Source organism: Pinus tabuliformis, chromosome 6, assembly GCF_031772625.1.
Source record: "Pinus tabuliformis cultivar Carrire ecotype Pingquan chromosome 6, CPIR1, whole genome shotgun sequence".
Lineage (NCBI taxonomy): Eukaryota > Viridiplantae > Streptophyta > Pinopsida > Pinales > Pinaceae > Pinus > Pinus tabuliformis.
Window position 1 is genome coordinate 1,833,381,512 of NC_142292.1, and position 25,995 is coordinate 1,833,407,506.

The 25,995-nt window shown below is 38.5% G+C and overlaps 2 protein-coding genes across 3 annotated transcripts in view; one reads left to right on the plus strand and one right to left on the minus strand.

Moving 5' to 3' along the window:
- LOC149266326 (uncharacterized) overlaps positions 1–25,995 on the plus strand; it is a 297,072-nt gene that overhangs the window by 39,822 nt on the left and 231,255 nt on the right. The window contains exons 2-9 of one of the 2 annotated variants that reach the window (XM_089430327.1): positions 11,298–11,347; positions 11,557–11,984; positions 12,157–12,382; positions 12,504–12,743; positions 12,951–13,039; positions 13,190–13,285; positions 13,364–13,455; positions 13,621–13,846. In XM_089430327.1, coding sequence (XP_089286453.1) covers positions 11,731–11,984; positions 12,157–12,382; positions 12,504–12,743; positions 12,951–13,039; positions 13,190–13,285; positions 13,364–13,455; positions 13,621–13,846 — 1,223 coding nt within the window. In that variant the 5' untranslated portion in view covers positions 11,298–11,347; positions 11,557–11,730. The remainder of the gene's footprint in view (positions 1–11,297; positions 11,348–11,556; positions 11,985–12,156; positions 12,383–12,503; positions 12,744–12,950; positions 13,040–13,189; positions 13,286–13,363; positions 13,456–13,620; positions 13,847–25,995) is intronic. The other variant, XM_089430322.1, reaches the window with a different exon arrangement.
- On the minus strand, positions 1,577–2,734 carry LOC149266327 (uncharacterized). The gene is made up of 2 exons (XM_089395756.1): positions 2,088–2,734; positions 1,577–1,963 (listed from the first exon to the last, which is right to left on the minus strand). The coding sequence occupies exons 1-2, from the start codon at positions 2,682–2,684 to the stop codon at positions 1,760–1,762; spliced, it is 801 nt and encodes a 266-aa protein (XP_089251882.1). The 5' UTR covers positions 2,685–2,734; the 3' UTR covers positions 1,577–1,759.

A 25,995-nucleotide genomic window follows, 5' to 3' on the forward strand; every position in this document is an offset into this window, starting at 1 on the left:
GTTGCCCATAGTCTTCCACAACCTACAAGATTGACACCACAACAATTGGAAGAAAAAAGAGCAAAAGGGCTTTGTTACAATTGTGATAGCAAATACACAAAGGGTCATAAGTGTGGTGAGAAGAAATTATTCTACATAGATTGTGAAGAGGAAGAAGAAAAGGAGAAAGAAAGGTCAAAAGAAGAGGATATATTCCAGGAACAAAGCCTAGATGAAGAACAAATAAATCCGACCATATCTTGTAATGCATTGGCGGGAATTACCACTCCTCAAACCATCAAGATAGAAGGACAAATCAAGAAGAAAAAGGTAATAGTGTTGATTGATTCAGGAAGCACCCACAATTTTATTCATTGTAGGGTAGCAAAAGAATTGAATTGCTTCCTATATCCAGCACCAGAGTGTCAAGTGATGATTGCAAATGGAGGAACAATAAATTGTTCTGGAAAGTGCCATAATATCAAGCTATCCATGGGAGAATATGTATTGACTAGCCCAATGCTTTCCATTCCAATGGGAGGTGCTGATGTTGTACTAGGAGTCCAATGGCTACAATCCTTGAGTACAATAGCTTTTAATTTTCAAGAACTTTTCATGAAATTCTCTGTGGAAGGAAAGGAAGTTGAATTAAGGGGTATTGCAGGGAAACCAGGAAAGATAATCAGCTCTAATGGCATGACAAAGCTTCTAAAAAAGGAGCAAAGAGGTGTAATTGCACAATTATGTTCGCTAGATGTTTCCACATTGGAATCATCTATTTCTCCAGATCTCCAAAAAGTCCTGGACAATCATTCCAAGGTATTTGAGACTCCCAAAGGTCTCCCACCTATGCGTGATCATGATCATGCTATTCATCTGATTCCAGGAAGTGTTCCTCCAAACATCAGGCCGTACAGATATCCATATGTCCAAAAAAGTGAAATTGAACGTATGGTTGTAGAAATGCTAGAGGTTGGTATAATTCAACCGAGTCAAAGTTCTTTCTCAGCTCCAGTAGTATTGGTGCACAAGAAGGATGGATCATGGCGCATGTGTCCAGATTATAGGGAGCTCAACAAGCTCACTATTAAAGATAAGTTCCCCATTCCTGTCATTGATGAATTACTGGATGAATTGCATGGATCAATTTACTTCACCAAGTTGGATCTTCGTTCGGGATATCATCAAATCAGAATGAAGATTGAAGACATTCCGAAAACGGCATTTAGAACTCATGAGCAATGTTGCACGAAGTGGGAGCGAAGCGGAAGCGTTTTTTGGAAGCGGGGATGCCGAAGCGTCATTTTCCAAAAATCTAGGAAGCGAAGCGTCTGCTATATATACATATTTTTTTATATTTTTTTGCATTTATACTCAAAACATACATCCCAAATACCAAATTAATTGTAGAAGACATGAAAACATGCATATTTTTGCATAAATCAAGATAGATATGGCATCCATGATTCCATTGTAGTTACTAGTATGTACAACAATCATCTATATTCTAGCTATTACAAACATACATCAAATTTTTAAGCATATTATAAAACATAAAACATTTAAGCATATTATAAAACATAAAACATAGAGCATATTATGATTTATCTAGCAAGTGAGCAACTGTCAACATTTGTCATGTCCAAAATTCAAATAATAATGTTTACAAAATATGTCACTTGGTCACCGCCAAGCCAAAAAGGTTCAAAATTCAAATTCACAAGTCTACAAGTCTAATGAGTAATCTATGACAAAAAGTAGTAGATTGTGAATATATCTACTAATCTCTCCTCCTTCCACCACGAATAGAACGTGGTGGCGGGCCTCCACGTGGTGGCAATGAAGAAGATGGTGCCTGTGGAAGTCGTGGCACTGAAACTAATGAAGAAGAACCCCCTGCTGTTGGTGTTGAACCATGGAACCTAGGAACCAAGGGACCAGATGGGGGTGGGGGTGGTGGCATATCAACACGGTCATCATCATCCTAGAATCGCTCAAAAAATTCATGCAAAAAAAAAAAACACTAGTTAACAAAAAAATTAAAAAACATGAATTAGAGAAATGCTTTATAAGGGAAAATTGGAAAATTCATACCACAATGGACATACCTGGATAAGAGCATCCTCTAATTGCTCTAGTCGCAACACTCCATCCTCCAAATTGGGCTCCTCTGGATTCTTGTCCCAAATCAACAAGTCTTTATTAGACTTTGCATCTTCACAGTAATGGGACAACAATCGCAAGTTGTAATGAACATAAACCAAGCTCTCTGCCCGGTCTAAACTCAACCTGTTCCTTTTAACACTGTGGATGAAAGAATAAGAGCTCCAACACCTCTCTGCAGAAGAAGTGTTTACCACCTGTGATAGCACCCGCAATGCCAAACTCTGTAGAAGTGGAGTACCCCCTCCATGCATGTTCCACCACTCAAGAGCAGAAAAAGTCTCTCGATCTTTAATTGCATGCATGCTCCCAAATGGACCAGTGTTGAGCGTATAGTTGCTCACCTGTCTCCGTACCAATGCAGCCTCCTCCTCATCAGGGATTAATTTACTCAATGCAGCCATATATTTTTGGTGAACCTCTTGATCTTGGTGTGGTTTTCTCCTGCTTCCCCCCCCAGGTGCTGGTGTTGAAAGCCATGATGGATGATAGTATTTAGGTGTCAAAACATATGCTAATGCATGCAATGGAATATTTAGCATTTCCCATCGGTTTTGCACCTCTACACGAATATAATTGTACAAGGTGATATCTCTAGGCTCAACAGTGTCTTTAATCTGCCCCAACATGCTATCCATTTGCTCATACACCTCCCCAATTACTGGTCGATCTGAATCTGCAAACTTGATCATGTAATAAATTGGTTTGGTGAATTGCAAAACATATTTAACCTGTCCCCAAAAGTAACTGTCAAGAACAGTGTCCTTGACTGCATTAGCACCATCTATGTCAGTGTTAATTTCATCCCATGTTTCAGCACACACCAGATTAGTTAAAGCTTGTCTCACCTTCACTAGCCGCCTAAAGGTGAGGTAATAACTAGCAAATCTTGTCTTTGCAATTTTAAGCAATTGCAACTTGGAGTAAGTGCCATAGAAGTAGTTTACCCTTGTATGCCCTGTGATGAATTTAATGAGCTGCTTCCCTCTCCTGTAAACCTCAGCAATCCACCCACATTCTTTGTGTTTCACAATATCATGCATCAAAAGGTTCAATGTGTGAACCAGGCACCCAGACCAAAAGATGTGTGGATGAGTACGCTCAATAATTTTTCCTGCTGCCTTACAATTTGCTGCATTATCTGTGATCACTTGAACCACATTATTCGGACCAACATCTTTGATTGATTTCAATAGGAGATCTGCAATGTTTTGTGCAGATGCAGTGATGGAGGAGTCATGACATGCAATAAATACTGCACCACTAGAAGAAACACCAAGAACATTTATCAAATGTTGGTTTCTAATATTTGTCCACCCATCTGATACAATGGATACCCCAGAATCTACCCACTCATTTGTAAAACGTGTCAAAGCTCTTTGAACCTTAGCTTTTTCTCTTTCTAATAACACTGTTCTAGCTTTCTCATAGTTGGGGGCCTTGTATCCTTTTGGGGCTTCATTGATGGCCTTTACCATTTCATGCCAATAGGGAGAGCGAAGCACATTGAATGGTACACCGCAAGCACAAAGAAAACGGACTATCTTTCCATCCACATCATCCCTCCCAGCAACATTAAGGAAATCCCCTATTGTTCTTCTACCTCCAGAGCTTGCAGAAGTACCATGAGGAGATGAGCAACTACCAAATTTAGAGGTTGCACTTGATTCAGAATGAGTTTTTTGTTTCTTGTTTTTTTGTTGTGCAGCCATCTCTATTTGGATGTATTTTCTTCTTTCTTCAGTTGAAATGTTTGGGCAAATTTGTACCCCCACAGAACCCTTTTTTTCATCACTGTCCAGCACCCCACAAAGATGCCTCCTCAGATGGGTATATGAACCACAATATGGTTTTCCTCCATGACAACCATGAGGGCACACAAATTTGTAAGATCCACCACCCTTTCCCCCATCAAGTTTGGTCACATAGTTCCACAAGGGTGTTGATGTAGCTTTCCCATCTTGTGTTTCAGTGTCCCCTTCAAGTTCATCCCCTTCCTCTTCAAACCCTTCCTCCTCATCATACATTGGGTCACTACTATTAGGACCATCACCAATGTCCTCTTCTGTTTCTTCCCTTCTATTCCTCACCCTTGCCATCATTAAAACCAAGAGTGGAATGATACATAGAACCCAAAAGAACACCATCTTGGAATATGGATATAGGTGGTGGACAACGGCAACCTGTAAATAAAGGAGCAAGTAGAAACAATGGGAAAGAGTAGGAGAGGGAGGAGAAAAATACAATTTTTTTTTCAAAAAAACAAGGGAGTTTGGGGTTTGAACTTACCTCTTTAGCTCTTGTAGATGAAGTCCTCCAAGCTCTTGCTCCAAGCTCCTCCTTCTCCTAGCTCCTCCTTCTTCACTCCTCCAAGCTCTCCTCTCTTCTCCTCTCCTTTCCTCTCTTCTCTTCTCCTCTCCTCTCTTCTCTTCTCCAACTCTCATAAACTCAAAGTGAGAAAATGAGGAATGAATGGGGGCTTTATTCTTTTCATTCCTCACCTTAACCTCACTCTAACCTCACCCTAACCCACCCCCTTAAGGTTGAGTGAACATAACTTAAAAAAAAATTAAAAAAAATGTGTTTTTCTCCCTTGGGCGCGCCCCTTTCCGCCGAAGCGTACGGAAGCGTGCGTGAAGCGCACGCTTCCTGCTCCGAAGCGCCACGCTTCGGCGGCCCGAAGCGCCGTACGAAGCGCGCTTCGGAGCCGGCGCTTCGGAAATTCCAGGAAGCGCTAAAAATTTCACGAAGCGCGCTTCCAAAATTCCGAAGCGCGCTTCGTACGGCGCTTCCTAGGCGCTTCCGTACGGGGCGCGCTTCGTACGGCACTTCCTAGGCGCTTCCGTACGGGGCGCGCTTCGGAGCTTCGATCCGGGGGGGGGGGGGGGCGCTTCGTGCAACACTGCTCATGAGGGTCATTATGAATTTTTGGTCATGCCTTTTGGCCTTACCAATGCACCTTCAACATTTCAAGGTTTGATGAATTCAATTTTCAAACCATTCCTTAGAAAATTTGTGTTGGTATTTTTTGATGATATACTAATCTACAGCAAGTCTTGGAAGGATCATGTTGAACATGTTGACAGGGTGCTACAACTATTGGAGGAGAAACAATTATATGCAAAAAGATCCAAATGTTTCTTTGGAGTCCAGGAGGTGGAATATTTGGGTCATATTGTATCTCATGAAGGAGTTAAGGTAGACCCTAGCAAAATTAAAGCCATTAAGGAATGGAAAATCCCCACATCCATAAAGCATCTGCGAGGATTTCTTGGGTTGACAGGGTATTATCGCAAGTTCGTTAAGAATTATGGGAGAATAGCATCACCTCTAACAACATTATTGAAGAAAGATTCATTTTCATGGACTCCGGAAGCAACAAAGGTCTTTAAACATCTTAAAGAGGCAATGTGCCAAGCACCGGTCTTAGCTACACCGGACTTCACAAAAACCTTTATTGTGGAATGTGATGCTTCAGGAAATGGAATTGGTGCTGTTCTAATGCAAGATGAAAGACCCATTGCTTTTGAAAGTCGTCCAATCAAGGGAAAGTTTTTAAGCAAAGCTATTTATGAGAAGGAAATGTTGGCAATACTCCATGCACTTAAGAAATGGCGACCCTACCTAATGGGAAGACACTTCAAGGTAAAAACGGATCATGATAGCCTTAAATACTTTTTAGAACAAAGATTATCCTCTGAAGAGCAACAAAAGTGGGTCACAAAGATGTTGGGTTATGACTTTGAAATCATCTACAAAAAAGGGAAGCAAAATGTGGTGGCAGATGCACTCTCAAGAAAGGATGAGGATATGGAAGCATTGTTGTGTGCCATTTCTATTATCCAACCAGATTGGATAAACGAAGCAAAGGAGGAATGGAAGAATGACGAAGAAGTGTGGGCACTTATTCGAAAGCTACAACAAGATTCCAGTACTTCTGATACATTTAGCTGGAAAAATGATTCGTTATGGTACAAAGATCGCTTATACCTCTGTAAGAATTCCCAGCTAAAACAAAAGATTCTTATGGAATTGCACACTTCTCTCTTAGGAGGGCACTCAGGATTTTTAAAAACTTACCACAGGGTTAAGAAGGAATTTTTTTGGGATGGCCTTAAATCAGATATTCAAAAGTTTGTGGCAGAATGTTTGGTTTGCCAACAAAATAAAGTTGAAACAATTAAGACACCGGGTCTATTACAACCTTTATCCATTCCAAGCCAATGTTGGGAGGAGGTTTCAATGGATTTTATCACAGGTTTACCCAAGTCTGAGGGAAAGAGTGTCATCATGGTGGTAGTTGACAGACTTACCAAGTATGCACACTTTTGTGCATTATCACATCCATTTAAAGCCAGTACAGTTTCTACTGCATTTATGGAAACAGTTCAAAAGCTACATGGAAACCCAAAGATTATTGTAAGTGACAGAGATTCCATTTTCACTGGAAATTTTTGGACAGAATTGTTTTCTTGTCTTGGTACTCAGTTAGCTCATAGCTCATCTTATCATCCTCAATCTGATGGGCAAACTGAGATAGTAAACAAATGTTTGGAAGGATATCTTTGTTGCTTTGTATCTGATAAACAGACACAATGGGTCAAATGGTTGCCTCTGGCTGAATGGTGGTATAACACTTCCTTCCATACAGCAACAAAAATGACCCCATTTATGGCACTTTATGGGTACCAACCACCATCAATCACATCATATTTAAGAGGAAATTCTAAGGTTCAGGCAGTGGAACATCACATCGAACATCAACAACAAGTCCTCCAACTCTTAAAGGATAACCTCGTGTTGGCACAAAATAGAATGAAACAACAGGCAGATCAACATCGCAGTGAAAGAAGTTTTGATGTAGGTGATTGGGTATTCCTACGGCTACAACCATATAAGCAAATGTCCCTAAAGCAAGCTAAGAAGGATAATAAATTATCACCAAAGTATTATGGTCCGTACAAGGTGTTGGAAAAGATTGGTACTATGGCATACAAATTGGAGCTTCCTGCAGCTTCTCGATTGCACCCAGTTTTCCATGTTTCATGCTTAAAGAAGGTCATAGGCGACAAGCTCCCAGTTCAAACAATATTGCCAGAACTTGACGAGGAAGGAAAAATTATATTGGAACCGGAAGCAGTCACAGAAACAAGAACTCGACAGCTACGAAATCGATCAATTTCAGAGTATCTTATCAAGTGGAAGAACTTATCCACTGAAGATTCCACATGGGAGGATGAGAATTTTATGCAGAAGTACCCAAAACTGCTCAAGCGTTGAGGACAACACTTTTTTGAAGGAGAGGGGCATGTTGGGTCCCTATAATACTAGTAATTACCCCATTACTATTGTAGTTATACCCCTTATTTATATTGTTGTGCCCCTATTACCCCCATATTGTTATTTCTGTGCCCCATAGAATCCCTCTATTGTTATTTTTGTGGCTTTATATTATTATTATTAGGTCGGCTGGATTATCTTGTGACTCCTTAGACTCCTATATATAGAAAGGAGGTTTTGTCATTTGTATCATCCAAGAATTGTTCATTTATGTAATGTAAAGGAGGTTGCCCCCTCGAAGAGGCTGAATTCTAAGGCGTGGATCTCTCTTTTCTATCTTTTTGTGAGCTGGTTTCATAACAGGCTAATACACAACCATCTCTTGGGTCCTTTCCCTTGCCCCTACACACAGATTAGCCTTGGAGATTACATTGCCACTTAACAACCTATATGCAGCCAGTCTCAACCACTTGGATGAGGTCGACTTGGCATTGGGATTGTCACTCAACCACTTGGAGAATTCGGTCGAGCGTTGGCATTTTCACTCTCATACTTGGAAACTCTGTTCTTCTTGGGATTGTCTCCCAATTCTAATATTATTGTAACCCCCCTCTCATTACAAGCTAGTGTTGGAAGCTTGAGCTTGGGGAATTGTTGTTAGTATTGTTTTGTACATTGTTCATATTCATCAATAAACAAAGAGTTTGGAGGTCAAATGTGTCAAGAATTGTGTAGTGTGCTTGAGCTAATTGAGGCAGTGTTCCATGGGGTTGTGTCCCCCCACCTGGGGGTTGAATTTCCTAGCTCCCTCGCGCTCTGGGGACTTGGGGACAAGAGGGGGACGTTTCCCCACGCTCCCAAAAAACAAGGTACGTGAGGAAACTTGAAAGGGGTCGTTTCCTCCATTTTTGGGGCCGTTTCCTCCAATTGGGGCTATTTCCTAGGCAAAAGGGGTCTTGAGGGGTCGTTTCCCTAGAAAAAATTCGCAAAATTTTATTTTATTTTATTTTATTTTTATTTTTTTTATTCTTGCCTATGAAACAAAAAAATTATAGTTTTTAATATTTGTTGACCGACTGGGAAGGGTTTACGTTATGTTCATTTCACATTTCATTTTCAATTTGCTCCTTCGTTGAACTGAACACTGCTGTCATCGCCAAGTGGCCTTCTGTCTGCTCCTTCGTTGAATGGAACACTGTCGCTGATGTATCAGACTTGACTTTTATATTATTCAATATTCAATGTTCATAGTTGTAAGTGGAACATCAATATGGTTTAAAGTTTAAAGTTTAAAACTTTAACATTTATAATTTTATAATTTATTTTCATTGTGCATTGTTAGTAAGTTAGTAGACTAGTAGTTACACTGTAAAATTACAAACTTACATGTATGATGTATGATTATAATTTATATGATTTATCGATTTATATTTTATATTTATAATTTTTTAAAACCCTGACGTCCCCCCACGTTTCCTAAAAATTGGTGGGGAGATTTTTCCTAGGCCGCTCCTGCGTACGCTCCCTCGCCTCCTCGTCCCGGAAATGTGGTGGAACATTGAATTGAGGTAACTTTGTATTCATGCATATTTTAAATTGATTTCAATTTTGTAGCCTAGGCCCTAGTAGGGGCATTACTGTCCAAGGAGAAGGCTAGTAAGTGTTTATTACCTTCTTGTTGGCTTACATTCTAGGCTTGATTAGTACATGCAATTCTCGGTTGAACTGCATGTTTAATCCTGTCATTGTGTAAGCCATCAACTATGCTACTAATATTGTTTTGCAATATATTTTTAGTGTGATACATGTTATCTCTAGCTTGGAGTTGGGGACATTGTCGGTTGAATCAATTATCTTCAAGCCTCTTAAGAAGCCCTAATCCCACTCACGCCAAGGACTTCCAAAGGGCTTTTCAAGAGGACTTTGAAAGACCCCCCAAATTGCTTCCTTCCTTCCTCAATTAAACTTCAAATATTTCTTGGTCCTTGCTTTTACAAGGGGAGATGTTGGCTAAATTTTGTCAACATTGACGATTTGGAGCACCCAAAGAAGACCTATAACCTTCCACCTTGTAAAACGAGTGATTTTGACCATTTTAACCTATCGAAGAGCCAAAATAATCCCATTGCTTTTAAATGATTTCATTTGTAATTCCATCCTCCATTTTCTTTAAGCCCTTTTATTCATTAGGGCTGCTTTTCGTCTTTTGATCCCTTTGAGTTCAAGAGATTCAATAGGGCGTTGTAACACTTTGGGAGCTAGGGGAGTACCTAAACATCCCTCTTTCCCACTGGGGATCTTGTGTGTGTTGTCTCCTTTTGTGCTTTGCTTTCTTGGGCTAAAATCAACCTTAGATTAGTTTAATCATTACATAACATTAGAGTAGGTTGCAATTTCTTTTGATTTAACTTCATTCATGCAATCTAGTTTAGATTCATTTCCATTTTATTAAGACAATCTAATTGCAATATAAAGTAGTTTTGATTTCATGTTATTAGCTTAGATTTCATTTTGCAAAGTAACAAAGCTCCAACAAGTTCTAATGGCTTGTTGGTTGAAGTAGATTAATTAGGGCACCCCTCTTCTATGTCTTCTTATTCTGAGATTGGGGGAAACAGGTAAATGTTCGATTTGTGAAGTAAGGCTTTGGGCTTGTTCCCTTAGTGTTGGACCTCCTTGCAGACAGGCTGACTTGTGGGCTCTTAGGGGTACTCACTGAAGCCTAAGCTTCCCCTTGTAGGATCCCCTTGCAGCTTTCCTTAACCCAACAAGGATAAGGCTTGAAGAGGAAACCAACCTTAGATTAGTTTTAATTTTTGCAATCACCCATTTGCATGTTGCGCATGCACACTAAATTGACTTAAACCCAAGTGAAAATCTAACTTTAAGTAAAATCAACTAAGTACACTCCACATTTCATTTTGCAACATCTTGGTATTGGATCATTATCTCATTGCCGCTTTGCATTTCAAGCTCATTTACTTTTGGCAATTTTATTCCCAAGTTCAAGCACATTTACATTTAAGCACTTCATTTCCCAAGTACTTTTACTTCAATCATTTTACTTTCAAGTCTTTACTTTTCAAGTAATATCTCACAATTTGATCATTTCATTTCCAAGCTATCTTAGTTGGCACTGGTCTCTATCTAGTTATATCATTTGTGAGCATTCCATTCAATTGCTTATAATTGTTACATCTATTGTTTATGAATGATCATGGTGCTTATGGTTATTTACTTGTGAAATCATTTACATGCGTTGAGGTACATGCTGTAAGTTGTTAATGATTGAATGTATCTTGGGTAACCTTAATTAACTCATAGAACTTGATTTTGTTTAACTTAGCTTAATCAAGCCTTAGTCTTTTGTCTCATATGGTCCACCCCCATTGGCTTCGCTAGGAGTTGGCCTAGATGGAGGAGTTGAGAATTGAGTGACAGCTACTCAACTCGAGACTTGCCCCTAAGGCCACATCAAGTGGAGTTAAAGATTTTCTCCACGTTAGCCCAGGTGTGGATTTAGGCAGTAACAAACAGCAACACTACTTTGTGTGAATGCATTATTGACAAAAGGGACTAATGCTTATGACTTTTTTTTCGTGTGTTGTGCCTGGGAGTTACTTTATGGAGGGAGTATAACAATGAAGTTAGTATTTGCATGATGCATCCATTTGCTCTTTATCAAAGAGTTATAGGTGAAGGATGCCTATCTGTTAAGAGAGTTAATTATGGTGTTTGTGAGGGTCTTATTTTAAATTTAGTAATGTGTAGAATGTATATAATTATGTATTATGTTCATATTTAACTTGTTCCCCTAAATTTCTTGTCCACATGGTTAAGCAATGAGTCATTTGTCCATTCTTACAATGTTTCAGGTTACAGGAAAATAGTAGTTGCTCATTTATCATTTGGATAATTGAACGAGGCATGCAAATCTTCTCTCTAATCTTGTAGTCCTTTGTATGTGCTGTTTCGACAAATATTTATTTATTGAAGATATTTTATGCCATTAACTACTTCAATCCATAATTTATTAAGGGGTGCTAAAACCACCTGGCATGACATTTTATTTTTTCAAGTTGTCTATCACAATGAGATTTTTATTGATCCAATATCGTTTTTTGTGGTCCTCAGGGTTCAGACTTAATTTTTTCTTAAAGATTTGAAGCTGAGTTGGAGAACACGAAAACTCATTCTTACTGTTCAACAGGGAAATTGTTTTTAAATGAAGATTTGGCATTCATTCAGCTTAATTGATTGAAAGGTTTGATTCCTATGGCAAAAAATACCAAAATATAAATACTGAAAATGGAGAGGGTGTCGACAATATTCGCTCACAGGTATCCTTATCCACATGAACATTCACAGCATGCCATCATTGCAGTAGTGGCGGGTTCTCTCTTCTTTATATCTGTTGATAACATTCAAACTCTTATTCATAAATTGGACAACAATATAAAATGGTGGTCGATGTATGCATGCTTCTTTGGTTTTCTCTATTTCTTCTCCTCCCCTTTCTTGGGGAGAACCATTCAGCCAAGCTACTCGAACTTCAGTCGATGGTATTGCACTCCCTCTCAAATATTTGACTAAATAATTAAAGGTTTGATGCCTGTAATTTATTGCATGACTTACATATGGATAAGTGATCCCCTTTCATAAAAAGGGAATCCTCTTTCATAAAGATTCCCTGCTTTAATGGTATTGGCTAAGGACATGGTTTTTGTATTACAGGTATGTGTTGTGGCTCTTGATTGCTGGGGTGTATCATTTTCCGACCATGCTGTCAATGGGAGTTGACATGAAAATGAGTCTTTCTTTATTTTTAACATTATTCTTGTTATCCATCCTTGCTCTTCTTGTTTTCCATATTACATTTCTTGTGCTGTGGTATATGGGTCTTGTTGCACGCTTTGCGGGGAAGCAGCTTGAGATTCTAACCATTTTGCAAAATAGTACTGTAAGAACAATCTTTCTTTGAAACAATTGAAGTTTTTTTATTTGAAAAAAGTGTTTGGATGTTGTAAGTCAAGTCTTTCTTATCATGTGGCTAATGCTCTTCTTGTGCTTTGCTGGTGCAGGTTCTAAGCATAGCATGCTGTGTTTTTTACAGCTATTGTGGCAATAGAACCCCTACAAGAGAAAAGGGAAGCAAAGGTTCTGGTCTTCTGGAGACTTTTATAAAATGGGACAATGGTAGTTGGGGCTCAAGATGGCCACAGGTGCATGAATTGAAGGAGCAGGTTTGCTCTACTTGGCTAGCCCCTGTTGGATCTGCAAGTGACTACCCTGTGTTTTCCAAATGGGTTATCTATGGGGAAGTATGCATTCAGATTTTGTTGTGTATCTTATATTAATTCTCTCTGCTCTCAATATCTGATCTCTTTTATATCAGTATATGCAGTGGTCAGTTGGGGCTCTGATTTAGGCAAAATCTGTTTCTCATAGCAGTGTGATCTTCTTACCAAAGTAAAAGTCTAGGATATGACCAGTGAGAATATTTTATTAACTGTTGGATTCTTTTGTAGTCAGCTGAGAACATATCACCTGTTTATTCTCTGTGGGCAACATTTATAGGACTCTATATTGCAAATTATGTAGTTGAAAGGTCAACTGGGTATGTTATTGATAATTGATTTGTGGTGTTGAACTTTCTTGAATATGTTATATTTCATTTTCTCTTCATTTCTTTGTAATGTTTTTATTTTCTTTTGAATTGCATTATGGAAATATATATATAGGCAATTGAGAATTCGACAATGTTCAGATGGGCCTTGACACACCCTCAGTCAGCAACAGATTCTGATTTCCAGAAGACATCCATGATTCCAGATTTTTTAGATATGGTTCCTTGGTACTCAGGGTATTATGCTATGTCCCTTTAACTTTGGTGAATTTTTGTGCGAGAGACCATGTCAATGATCAGAATCTGTTCTTTCAGGACATCAGCAGATTTGTTCAAGACAGCGTTTGATCTTTTGGTATCTGTAACATTATTTCTTGGTCGCTTTGATATGCGAATGATGCAGGCAAGTCTAGTCAACATATGAAAATCTCATTTTCTTCAACACTATTTTGTTGCTGGGTTTGCTCCATTTTAAATGCTAATAAATTTGTGAAGAGATTAATTGCCATTTTAGGAATTCCTTGAGCCTTGTTTTCTTTAAACTTTTATGCTTGTTTTATGTGATCAGGCAGCAATGACCAGGGCACAAGACAGTGCCGCAAAAGAGGGTTTTCTCTTTGATCATCTATCTACCAGAGAAGAGCTATGGTTTGACTTCATGGCAGACACTGGAGATGGTGGAAATTCTACATACACTGTAGCTCGATTGCTTGCTCAACCTTGCCTTTGCGTAAGCAACAATGGCTCATTCAAAGAATTGCCACGTGGCAAATTGCTTTTGATTGGAGGAGATCTTGCGTGAGTTGATGTTAATCTTTCTCCGTTTGCTTGTTTTGATTCGAGCAAAGAATTATCCCCGTATTGTGTGCAAATGCATCATATTTTTGATCAATGCATAGCCTACCTGGAATATTGAAGTCTTTAACCAAGGAAATGCTTCATTCTGATATAGGTGCATACTATCCTATATGCTCTCACTTGCAGTGTTGGCTTTAAAGTACACATACGTTCAAGATAAACATGAGGGAGAGAGTGATGAATGCTTATATTAATGCTGCAGAAAGTGTACATCGCAGGGCTAGCTCAAGGCAGGCTGCCTGTGAACACACATACCACTCTTAAATATATCATGTCTTGAAGACATTATCTAATGTGCTATAGATCTGTTATGGTGGTCAAAGCACCTCACTAATAGTAACTTTACAAGTTACATACTGGTCACAATCTTGCATGTCACCTCACTAATGTTTAACATTAAGGTTTAGTAACATGGTATGATCACATAAGACAGATGTAAATCAATAATGTTAATGTTGGAGCTCACTGTTTTCTCCTCCAACACCCCATTACAGCAAGAGATCCTAAAAATTTCTTAATCTCTTAACATTTCTCAAATTCATTATTTGCTGCAAATTGCAAAAGCTTCTGTCACATTCTGCCACAAAAGCTCGATGTTTGTCATCTTCATTCCCCCAGGATGAGATCTGGAATTGTTGCAAATCTCATCCCTAGATCCAAAATTGAATGCGTTCCCTTTTCCAGACACACATTCTCAACATTGTCAATGCTACACAAGCCTCACTATATTTTCTCAAGAACATTGGGTTTATCATTTACCCAAAAGCAGCATGTTTTGACAACAGAGGGACTAGAGTTTTTTTTGGATTTTGCTCGTAACCAAAGGGTTTTTCAGATTACCCCTAACCATTTTTCCAAGCACAGATTTGGAATCTGAAGACCTCATATGGGTTAACTCACATCCATTTAGACGTTTGGGTAACCAGCCATGATGTTCATTGGTTCTCAAGAAGATCATTCTGGATACAAGACAATTTTAGTTTATTGTCAATCTTTCTGGCTTCCCACATGATCCCATTATGAAGTGCACTAGCAGAATTAGTGCAAAACACAACACAAGCTTATGGTGAGTTCTGCTTAATTTACAAAGCGACTAATTTATCGTTGTGACATAATAACTTAGCTAGCTTAGATAAGATAAGATAATTTTATTAATGTCCAATAGATGACCACAAAAAGTAGGTCGATGGGACTGAAGAAGAGTACAATTGGTGTGAATATAATGCGGGAGTGCAAGCACAGCTCGTAGAAAATATGAAAATAACATAAAGAAATAAAGATACAAGTGGCAGTGCTGCTGTGAGACATATTAAAGGTCGTGGCATGTAACAATAGCCTCCCAAAAAAGAAGAAGTGAGTGAGATAGGAAGATTTGGCAATGGAGCTAAAGATGTCAAGGGCTTATGGTTCTTACTGATGGTGAGGGAGGTGAACTGGGCACTGGCTCACTGTCGAAGATTCTTGGAACCAACAGTGGGTCCAAGTTCCAACTATATGATCTTTTGGGGGATGCAGGAGGGAGGGATACTCCTAGCATCTGATGTTTAAATAAAGAAGCTATGGATAGATCTCTGGCCATTCCTATGGGCATGAGAGGTAATTGGACGGGTCGGGAGTGCCTTTCTGTGGAATCGTCCTGAGCTAGTCCCTCTGGTGCTCTAAGGACGTGAACTGCCGTATAGTTGGCATCATCAAATTAGTCTCAGTGGAATTCGTTGATCTCTCAGAGGGGGAAGAAGAGAAGAGATTCAAGATCTCACGCTTCTACTGTTTGGTGCACCATGAACGTCTTCTTGTCATTTGTGGTTTTGATTTGAAGGATGCACGCGAAAGTATGAGGTGATCATCTTGGTCATCTCAAGGCGGGCCATGGTGTGTAGGAACTAAGATCTGTGGCTAAAAATATCCCTTGATGAAGAGTGCTAAGCATTGTTGGTCTTGGTACCTGAAGCATGTAGAGAGGGATCATCTCGATTCCTGTTATAGGAAGTGATAGCATCTTTTAATCTCCTACTATAAAAGGCATCTAAAAACAGGGTGCATCTTTCTCTCTAGCCCCTGTAGGTGTCACATTTGGCAGATCCTATTCGACTATGGTATATGGTGGTCTGTCTCTATCCTAAGTTGATTCGTAGATGGTCGTGGATATTCCACTGGACAATTTGTCACAATAGATTGATAAAACTATACGTAAAAATCTGAAAATCTACATTATTAGGGTTTATTCCTCTTTAGGTTTCTCGATGTTTAGATTATTGTTTATTTTGTACAAATGCTATTTAAATTTTATGTAGAAAATAGAGACAATGAAATAAAAGCTTACAAACCACACTTGACACAACATATATCTCGGGAAACTCTTTCAAGGGAAAACCCAACTAAAAGGTGAGGCTGCTTCGCTCTCTTTCTCTGAATAGAAAATAGTTACAATTACAAAGAAGTAAGGCCTGTGGCTCGTGGACTACTACTATGCACAAATCCTCTTTGTGTGCTCTCTCCCTATCCCTCTTAGCTACTCTGCTTGTCTATGGAACAAAGACACTTGAAAAGAATGGAACCCCTTTTCCTCCTAGTGGCGTGGTTATAACACATCCCAATAGCCTACAAGTGGTTAGGTTTGACTCCCTCAACTTTTAACCAAGGTTAGAATATGGATTGTTCTAGAGTCTTATTCATCATAATCACGTGGCTAGCCCACTTTGCATGATTTATGAGGGTTGATGTGGCATCCTCTTGAATTATGGTGGTGAAAACAAAAAGGTCAACTTCTGAGTGGCATAAGTTTTGCATACAGACTCCGATTGAGGCGATTCTTTCGTTGTTGGAAAGGTCACTATGTGTAGAATACAAAGAAAAGGTGCTACACAAAAGAGGCAAAGTTTTGCCCCCAAAAAACTTCGTTTGATGCCTCAAATTGCTCTTAGAAGGTTTCAGACCCCAATTTGCCAATCTATGTCCCATTAGTAAAAATGGTCCTGGGAGTTGATTGCTCCACTATTTTCACTCTGAAAGCATCAAGATGGATGACAAGCAATATAATGATCCAATCTATATCACGAGTCTATGAGAACCAACGTTGTGTCGTCCCAACAAGATACTCGGTGAATGCATCCAATGTCTACATGTGTAAGGGGGGCAAACTATGATACAATCCTGTAGCTCCAAAAAATGCTCTAGGTAGAAAGACATCTTTGAGTCGAGGTTTGTTGAAACTTGAAGGTGAGGTCCAAGTGACTTGAATGTACAATCTATTGATATCCTCTCTAATGGTCTGATTAAGTGTCTGTTGAGTTGACAAGAGATGGCTTGGTGCATCAAGGGAGAATCTAAATGGGGGAAGGTACTCTAGTGAGATAGTTAGCGACTGGAGAAGTCAAGGTACCTCTGAGAGCAAACCTTGAGAACACCTTGGTGTGGGGGGGGGGGGAGGGGATTCAAGGCGAGAGCCTCTGATGAGCTAAGAGAAAGATAGGGATACCTCTCTCTCTCTTACGGTGGTAGAGTCTTTGAAAGTCTTGAATTTATGGAGAAAAGAGACCAAACAAAAAATGACCTCAAGGTGAAGTGGGTAGACACCAAATTCTGCTTGAATGATGGGCTGTGGAACTGTTTGCTTACTAAGAAAAGAAATTAAAGCTTTTACATAAACATTGTTACAATTATATTGGGTAATAGTTCAACTACATACTAATTCACTGATTAAAAATATAAAACAAGATATGAAAAACCTAAATCTTGATGCAAACAACAATGAATCAATGAGTTACCAACCCATTTACTATCTTAGAGTGAGGAGGAGAAAGAGACAATGAGGGAGGGAATCCATCTCGACTGTTGATCTTCTACTTGCGAGTTTCTTGAGCTGTCCATTCCATGCAAATGTCCCTATATTCTTTGATTGTCTGTGGCAAGAATTTGTACGTCAAGGCCATCTATTTGTAGCAGTAATTGCAAGATCAACAATGTTAGTGCATTTGTGTTAGTTGTCTACAAGAATCTTCGTACTTTGGGGTACTTAAGAGTTAGTGAATGTACAAGGCCATCTTCTTTGAATAAGGCCCATTAGATAATTAGTTGGTAGTCACTTAAGGTAAAAGGGTTGTCATTATTAAATAAGGCCCTCTTTGTGTTTGGTATTTATTAATGATGGGGTTGTAACTGTAAAATCTAGTAGGCCTAGTGCAAAGCCTCACTAGGCAATCGATGCCTTATGGTAGCGAGAGATCAACCACCACTGTCACCTTAGTGGTTTATCTCAAGTTGTTTAGTGGTGGAACTTATCCTCACAACGAAGGCTTCTCTATGTTGTAACTGTAAAATCTAGTAGGCCTAGTGCAAAGCCTCACTAGGCAATCGATGCCTTATGGTAGCGAGAGATCAACCACCATTGTCACCTTAGTGGTTTATCTCAAGTTCTTTAGTGGTGGAACTTATCCTCACAACGAAGGCTTCTCTATGGAAGATCACCAGAAAGGTATTCAATTAAGGAGGGTTCAATGGTGATTCAAGGTCTATTGGTCAAAGGAAAGGTACCGACAAAGCCTTGAAAGGTTGAGATGGGAGTTTCCTAAATTTCATGTAGGCTTCCCTAAGACCTTTATAATTTAGAAAAAAAACTGCTATAAGTTAGGGTTTGCAAGATATGCATATTTAGGGCACATGATGGGATATATTAGCTCTAGAAAATAACCTATAAGGGATAGGATAAACAAAGGACCAATAGTTAATGGAGGCGACAAGCTAGGGTTTAGTAAACAATAGTTTTAAAAGGTTTGAAAATGCAAATGACAACAACAAATACCAAGACGTTAGCCCTAATTTTAGAGTTAAAATACAATTAATGCTAGATTTTGCCTTATATTATTTATTAAATGCAATCCCTTCCAATAGGGCAATAATATATGGACATAAAATTGTTATACAATGCAGATTTTAAGCTAACCCTAACCCTAGTTACCATGAAATCAAAGAAGAAAGAGAAATTAATAATGATCAACACCTACTAGACAAGTGCCTTTATCTAATTGGGAAATGGAGTCAATTAGGGCAAGGTCAGTGAAAGAGGGCCTTGGATGAAGAGGTTGGAAGATTGAATTTCTTCACTTAGACACTGTAACGGCTTCTCTCTATAGGAGATTTTAAGGTCCAACTTCAAAGGATGCATGAACCAAGTTCCTTTGATGGATTCTTGCAAGATAAATTTTACACACCATAAAAAATCACGATTTCAAGAAAAGATATTGCACTTTTTAATATGGCACACAGAAACCCTAAGCTTAGAAATATAGCATGCAAAATGGAAGAAGATGACTATATACTTATACAATTCGAACTAGAATCACTTTAATCAATCCCAACAATATCTCCATGAAAACATCTCCCTCCCAAGACAAATTGCGCCACAAAAGATCATGTTGTGGAGCAAGATAAGAGCTAGTGCACACTGCTTTAGAGAAGAAGTGAATGAATGATGATGATGATGAATGAAAAGTGACTTTCCCAATTTATACGAGGGTAGCCAAGTCACTTTTTAATAATTTTACAACAAAACCCATAAAAAGTTTGGGTGAAGTGTTCAACTAGGGCAAAGGTCACAAGCTGACTTTGAGATAGCTCTAAAACATAATAAAAATGCCAAAATATCGCACACGTGTGGGAATAAAAGCTCTCCCCTATGACGTCATCCTCCAAGAATGTTAAATTTCCATGAAACTCTGCAACTACTTAGATGAATAATTGAAAACTAAAACTTGTTTTCTTTCACCAAGATACAGAGTTTCTTAACAATTCATAAGCAGCGGAATAAAAACATAGAGATAAAAATTCATGCACAAATTGACACACTTATTTTTTTCAGGAAACCCAACAGGGAAAACGTGCTTCCTTGATGTGGTATTTTATTGCTTGTCTTCAAGCAATTGAATCTATTACAAAGCAATTTGTCTCTCTGAGAAAGCATCCTTCTTCTCTTACAAATCTCAGCTGATATAGTTGATCTCGACCTTCCTTGATCATTGCTTGATCTCGACCCTCTAACTCACAATCAATCCTCTCTTGCCTCCTTGACCAGCTCTGCGAGTGCAAAACTTGATTCCTTGCTCAATTTTGCTCCTCCTTCCTTGCACACTTGGCAGCCTTATTCCTTACGCCAATGCCCTATTTCCTGGCGCACTCCAGGTCCTATTTTCTAGTGCACTTGTGCCCTTTTTCTTAGTGCACTACTCCATCAATGATTAACTATCTTAGTGGTTATTGTGGTCCTATCCTTTGGTTTCTTAATGGTAAATTTTAGAGCTATTTATTGGTGAGGCTATAGCCTCATTTGATACACACAATATTCACATTGCACACACAATGCATTTCACTCTTTGAGATCTTATAAATATGTGCTTCATTGTGTAAAAGTGTTCTTTAACACCATCGTTCAACTTGGTTACCATGGGCTTATTCTGAAACTCTTAACAATAGGGATTAAAATCTTCATAATATTATCAACATTAGAAGTTAAAAGAAAGCATAATAATTATGGAGGTGAATAAGTTAACCAAGATATTGCATAACTGAACTATAAGTGAACCTTTTGAAAGACAATGTTTCTAGTGAACGAAACTAGTGACAAGTTGTTGTAATTGCATTGTTGAACTGATGACTTAGTGGTTTTACTTGATCTGCTCTTGTAGAATTGATCCTCCTTCAACCTTGACTGTTAGCAAGAATGAATCATGCTGGTTCAACATCCTATAACAATTGGATGGCTATTGGTACTAGTTATGATTTGGTGTTCAAATTGACTAGCTGAATGTCTTTGATGGCAATGAGCATTGAGATAACGACGTCAATAGTAACTCATGTTGACAAAATTGGTGTCTATCAAGGCTTTCTTTATACAAGTTCGTGAACTTGACTGATGTCGATGGGTTTTCGTTGATGAACCTTTTGCCAATATGCGTGGCACTGATGGTACATTGTTGATTCTCCTTTGTTGAGACTTCTTTTGTGGACCGTTCTTTGTCAGTTTGGCTTAATTAGACTTCATATCATTTTGTCTCCCTTTGGCTTTGCTTGTTCCAAGTTGGACCAATCCTTCTGTTTTAGGAATTGGTCATTTAGCCAAGGTTGATTTAGCAATGCTTGTTGATGGATCGATCTTCAAATTTCTCAATTGTTCCATTGTGAGGGTTGGGGTATCGATTTTGTCTTCAAGCAGGCCTTATGGGAGTGTTGTGTATTAACAAGGGTTATATTAATATTACTTTAAACCTTATCTTATGAACTTGACACACACATACACACACAATATGTATATATGTATGCATATCGATTGCTCGAGGTTTATGAGCAAGAAGTATAGGGTTCATTGGCTTTTCGAGGGAGTGAGATCACCTCAAAGATTTTTTTTCTTTGTTTTACAATGACTAGGCCTAGTGCAAGCTTGCAAGGGTTCAAGATAGAATATTAGGTGAAAATAAAAAGGATAGAAAGGTACGGGGTACTTTCTGTCTTTTGAGAGATATGAAGATGGATAAGATGAAGATAATATGCTTTTGTGATCAAAGGTGGATGTCTCTTCCTCTAGTCTTTCTTTTTATATGAGAATGATATGGTTAAGGATCTCTTGTTTACTTATTAGGATTGGGTTTATCTACTCCCATGAAGATCAAATCTAACTGAAATTCTAGACTCAATAACAATCTTGAGTTTGATTTCTGTTATAGAGAAACATTAGAGTGACTCTTGGCAACAAATATAGTGGGATATTATTAGTTGTGTGTCTTCCCTTTCAATGGAAGTATGATAGGAGGATTGTTTCCTTGTTATATTGTTATTTCAATTATGTTTTACGTCTGTGGGATTGTGTGATGGCTTGTGCACTGGGGCATCCAACTTATTTATTTCTTTGCATATAAGTTGCTGCCTTATATCTGGTGTTTGGGGATGTCCACTTAGCATTCCAACGGGTTTTTGTTTTACCTTTAACCTTGTTGATGGAGTGTTTATGGGATTATAAGTTGGAAACACATTTATCAACATTTTTGCTGAAGGAGGCATTTTGGGTGTTTATCATAGGATCAAAGAACTTGTGTCTTCATTTTTATGACCTTAAAAGGTACAAGGGCGATGCTTTGAAAAGGATATTTATATGATTGCCCTGAATTCTTCTTTTACCTTTTTTCTCCCTTTATTCAGTGTTTTGATGTTAGTTCATCGTTGAAGCATCTTATGTCAACCCTTGCTAGTTATTACTTGCCTTTATCTCATATGCCTTATGAATCTTGGCTTCTTGTGTGGATCTCTGCTTGCAGCAAATGGCATTCACTGCTTGATGGTTTGCTAATGGCAACTATTTCTTCACATGTTGGGATGAAATCTTGATATGTCTCTCTTGTGTTTTATTGTCATATGAATGTCAATTGTCCCTTTTAATGATGAAAGTACTAGCTGCCCAAAAGAAGAGAAAATAAAGGATTTTCCAATTTGATCGGTTTGAGTCAAACAACAAAGTGTTTCTATTGAGGTTTGGTGACAATCGTCGATGCAATGATAATGAAATGAAGTATCATTGTTTATCCCATTATCCTATATAAATTTTTGTTGGCATTGGTACATTTGGAGGTACAGTTACTTAGTTCCATGGAGAGTGAATTACGCTGTGACCATCTTTGACGGGGTTTTCTTTGTCATTGTGTTGTTGTTTTCAGCGTTGTTGGTTTTCTCTGAACTGTGCAATTAGTAGCATACCATAATTTAGCGTAAGAAATATGATGAATGACACGAGAAACTTTTATAATTTTTATAATTTGTATTTTTTAATATATAAAATTAAACTGGAAATATGGGTTGAATTTGTTGAAAAATGTAACTATTGCCTGTCTTCATAATTGTATTTGAGTCATAATGTAATGTATTTGTCAAAAGAAAGAAATAAATATTTTATTATAAAAGAAATTGACTTATTAAAATAAGGGTTTCATGCTTGGGTCAATGGTTCTTATGTCAAAGCCTCCATTGTAGGCTTCTAGGGTTTATGTCAAGTGTCCTTATCCATGTCATTATGTAATAGACACTTCTTGGGCTTCTTGAGTCAAGAAAGAAATTTATTTTTGTATAAAATAAGTCATTTAGGCCTCCTCCACCAAGTCGGCCTTAAAGAAGGACAAGTTGGCCTCATCAAGGGAATTTGACCTCACACAAATACTATGTAAAGGCAACAATTTGACCTCATTTAGAGCATCAACTCAAGAAGTTCCATTTGCAGTTGTTGGAGGCAGAAAAAGAGTGCGAAGTTCAAGGAAGAGAAAGATAACCCTAGCGAAGAAGAAGGAAGGCTTTGTCAAACAAAAGGAAGTCAAATTTTGTCTCTCCTTGTCTCACACGTGTGAAGTTGCTGGGCCGAAATTCTAGAGTAGCTGGGGGTCTAAATTCTGGATTGTTGCTGGGCCGAAATTCTGGAGTTGCTGGGCCGAAATTGTAGAGTAGCTGGGGGTCTAAATTCTGGATTGTTGCTGGGTCGAAATTCTGGAGTAGCTGTTGATTTGGAGTAGCATCGCATGTGCTATAGCCATGAAAATTGGTGGAGAGGCTAAAGCACATGAGATCTCGAGGACCCAGAAATGGTATGGGCAGATCCTACCCGGTTAAGGAGATATTAAAATAATTAATATTTTTAATGGAGTTCCTAAGTCTAAACTTAGGAAAAATAAAATATTAATGGGTATTAATATAAAATTGGCTTAGGAGGTTCTAAATGACATGGATCAAGCCAAATCTAATCTTAGATGTTGATTAGAGATGTAATCTCGGCTGTTGAAGGACCAACAGGAGAAGTATAAGAGGAGGCTTGAGGGTCAGTTGGACATGTGCCAGAGTGATCAGTGTTTCGATTTTCTAGAGTGGGGTTTGCTAAGAGAATTCGAATCAATGATCAGAGTTGCAGCGAGGGGTAGTGAGTACGAGGTAGAGAGGCAGAGATAGTGCCGGAAGACCAGCGCAAAAGCAAAGACGCAGACGCAGAGCCAGAGGGAGCCACGCATAAGCCAACAATGATTGCGCAGAGGCTAGAAGGGCCTGCGTCATCCATGCAGAGGCTGCAGAAGTGAAGCAGAGGGCCAGAGAGGCTGCGCAGAGCCTCAGACGATTGACGCAAAGGGTTTCAAGTTGATGCAAAGGCTGGGAGGGCTGACGCAGTGCTTCAGATTGTGCTGGAGAGGGTTTCGTGGGGCAGACTTTCAGAATATCTGCTTTCGAAGAGAGGTATTATTGCCTGATTTTTTATCTCTGTCGGGTGAGCCAGTTTGGCACCCAGTGTACTCAAGAAAAGCTGCTTAATAATAAAAACCCTCAGAACTGTTGTACCGGTTTTCCCAAGTTGGGCTTTTCCGGGGACAATTGTCCAAAAATAACGGTGTCACTTGTGTGTTTGTCTATTTCTTTCAGCTGTTGATCTGTAGATGGTTGAGATTCTATTGTGTTTATTTCAGTGTTTATATGGTTAAATAAATTGTTAGTAATTAAACAAGTAGGTGAAATAAACCAGAGAATACAGATAAAATTTCTAACAGGTAATACTTAGAAATTTCAACGGTAGCTGGGTCGAAATTCTAGAATAGTTGGGCCGAATTTCTGGAGTGTTGCTAGGCTATAGTTGTTGGACAAGAAGAAACTACTGAAGTTTGCTAAATCGTATTGGAAGGCTGACTTGGTGGATGAGGAAGGTCTTTTGGTCAGGTCTAAGGGCTTGGTCTATCTCATTTTGATTAGTGGAAGAGTTTGATTGGGTTTTCCCTTAGAGAGGGGTTTTAGCCCTAGTTGAGTGCCTACATCTGGTGTTGTTGATCTTCATGTTTTTTTTTGATGATTGCTTGATGAAACTAAGATAAAAGATCACAAAGAGAAGATAATAAAACTACAAGAATATCACAGGTAATTATCAACATAAGAAAATCTTTCTACCTTTATGATTTTTTAACATGGTATCAAAGCTAAGGTGAAAAAGGAAGAAAAGGGCAGCTTGAAGATCTACTAAAAGGGTCAAAGAAAAGGGTCATATAAGAGGAAGGTCTACTATCTATATCAAGAAATGAAGACAGGACAACGAAGTTTGAAAACAAGCTAGAAGGAGCTTTCAATTACAGGGCATGGAAGAAGAGGATAGATCTTATTCTCGCTAAGCATAAAGTTTTGGATCTTGTTCAAGGAAAAGTTAAGAAACCTACAAATGATGCAGAAAAGGAGAAGTTCAGGGAAACCGACATCTTGGCCATGAATCTAATAGTAGATGGAGTAAAGGACAATCTAATCCCATACATATCCAATATAGATTTCACTCAAGAAATGTATGAAACCCTCTCCAAGTTGTTCACCATCAAGAATATTGGTCAAATAGCTAGTCTCAAGAATGAACTAAGAACAATTAAGATGACGAAAGATGATATTGTTTCATCATATTTTGTAAGGATCTCTAGGATAAGAGATGAACTCCAAGCTATAGATGAAATTGTACCAAAGAAAGAACTCGTGATTGCTGCACTACTAGGTCTACCAAAATCTTGGAGCTCCTTTGCATCAGGGATCAATAGTTGGAAAGATACTCCAACCTTTGAACAAATGTGGAATGCATGCAGTCAAGAAGAAGCCCATATCTCGTTAGTAAGTGACAAAAAGGAGGATGAAGAAGACAACATTTCAAATGCCTACACTGCTCAACACAAGAAGAAGGGTGTATTCAAGAAGTTTAAAGGACCTAGGAAGAAAGTTGACCTGTTCAAGATTTTAATGCTACAGTTGTCATAAGATGGGTCATTACAAAGTTATTGTCTTGAAAATCCAAGGAAAAAAAAGAGAGAACATGTGAATGTTGTTGATGAAGCTCCATCGAAGAAGAACAAGACAGAAGAATTCGAAGTCAAAGACTTATTTGCTAGAGACTCTTAGGGATACTATCCCTTGGATATCCTTCTACTTTAAGTTTTGCAATGTTTTCCTTTATGTTTTGATTTTTAGAGCTCATAGATCTAATATGTCTTGTTAGGAATTCTTGAATTGTTATTTGAATGTTGTAGGTATCCCTCGAAATGATTGGATTAAGAGGG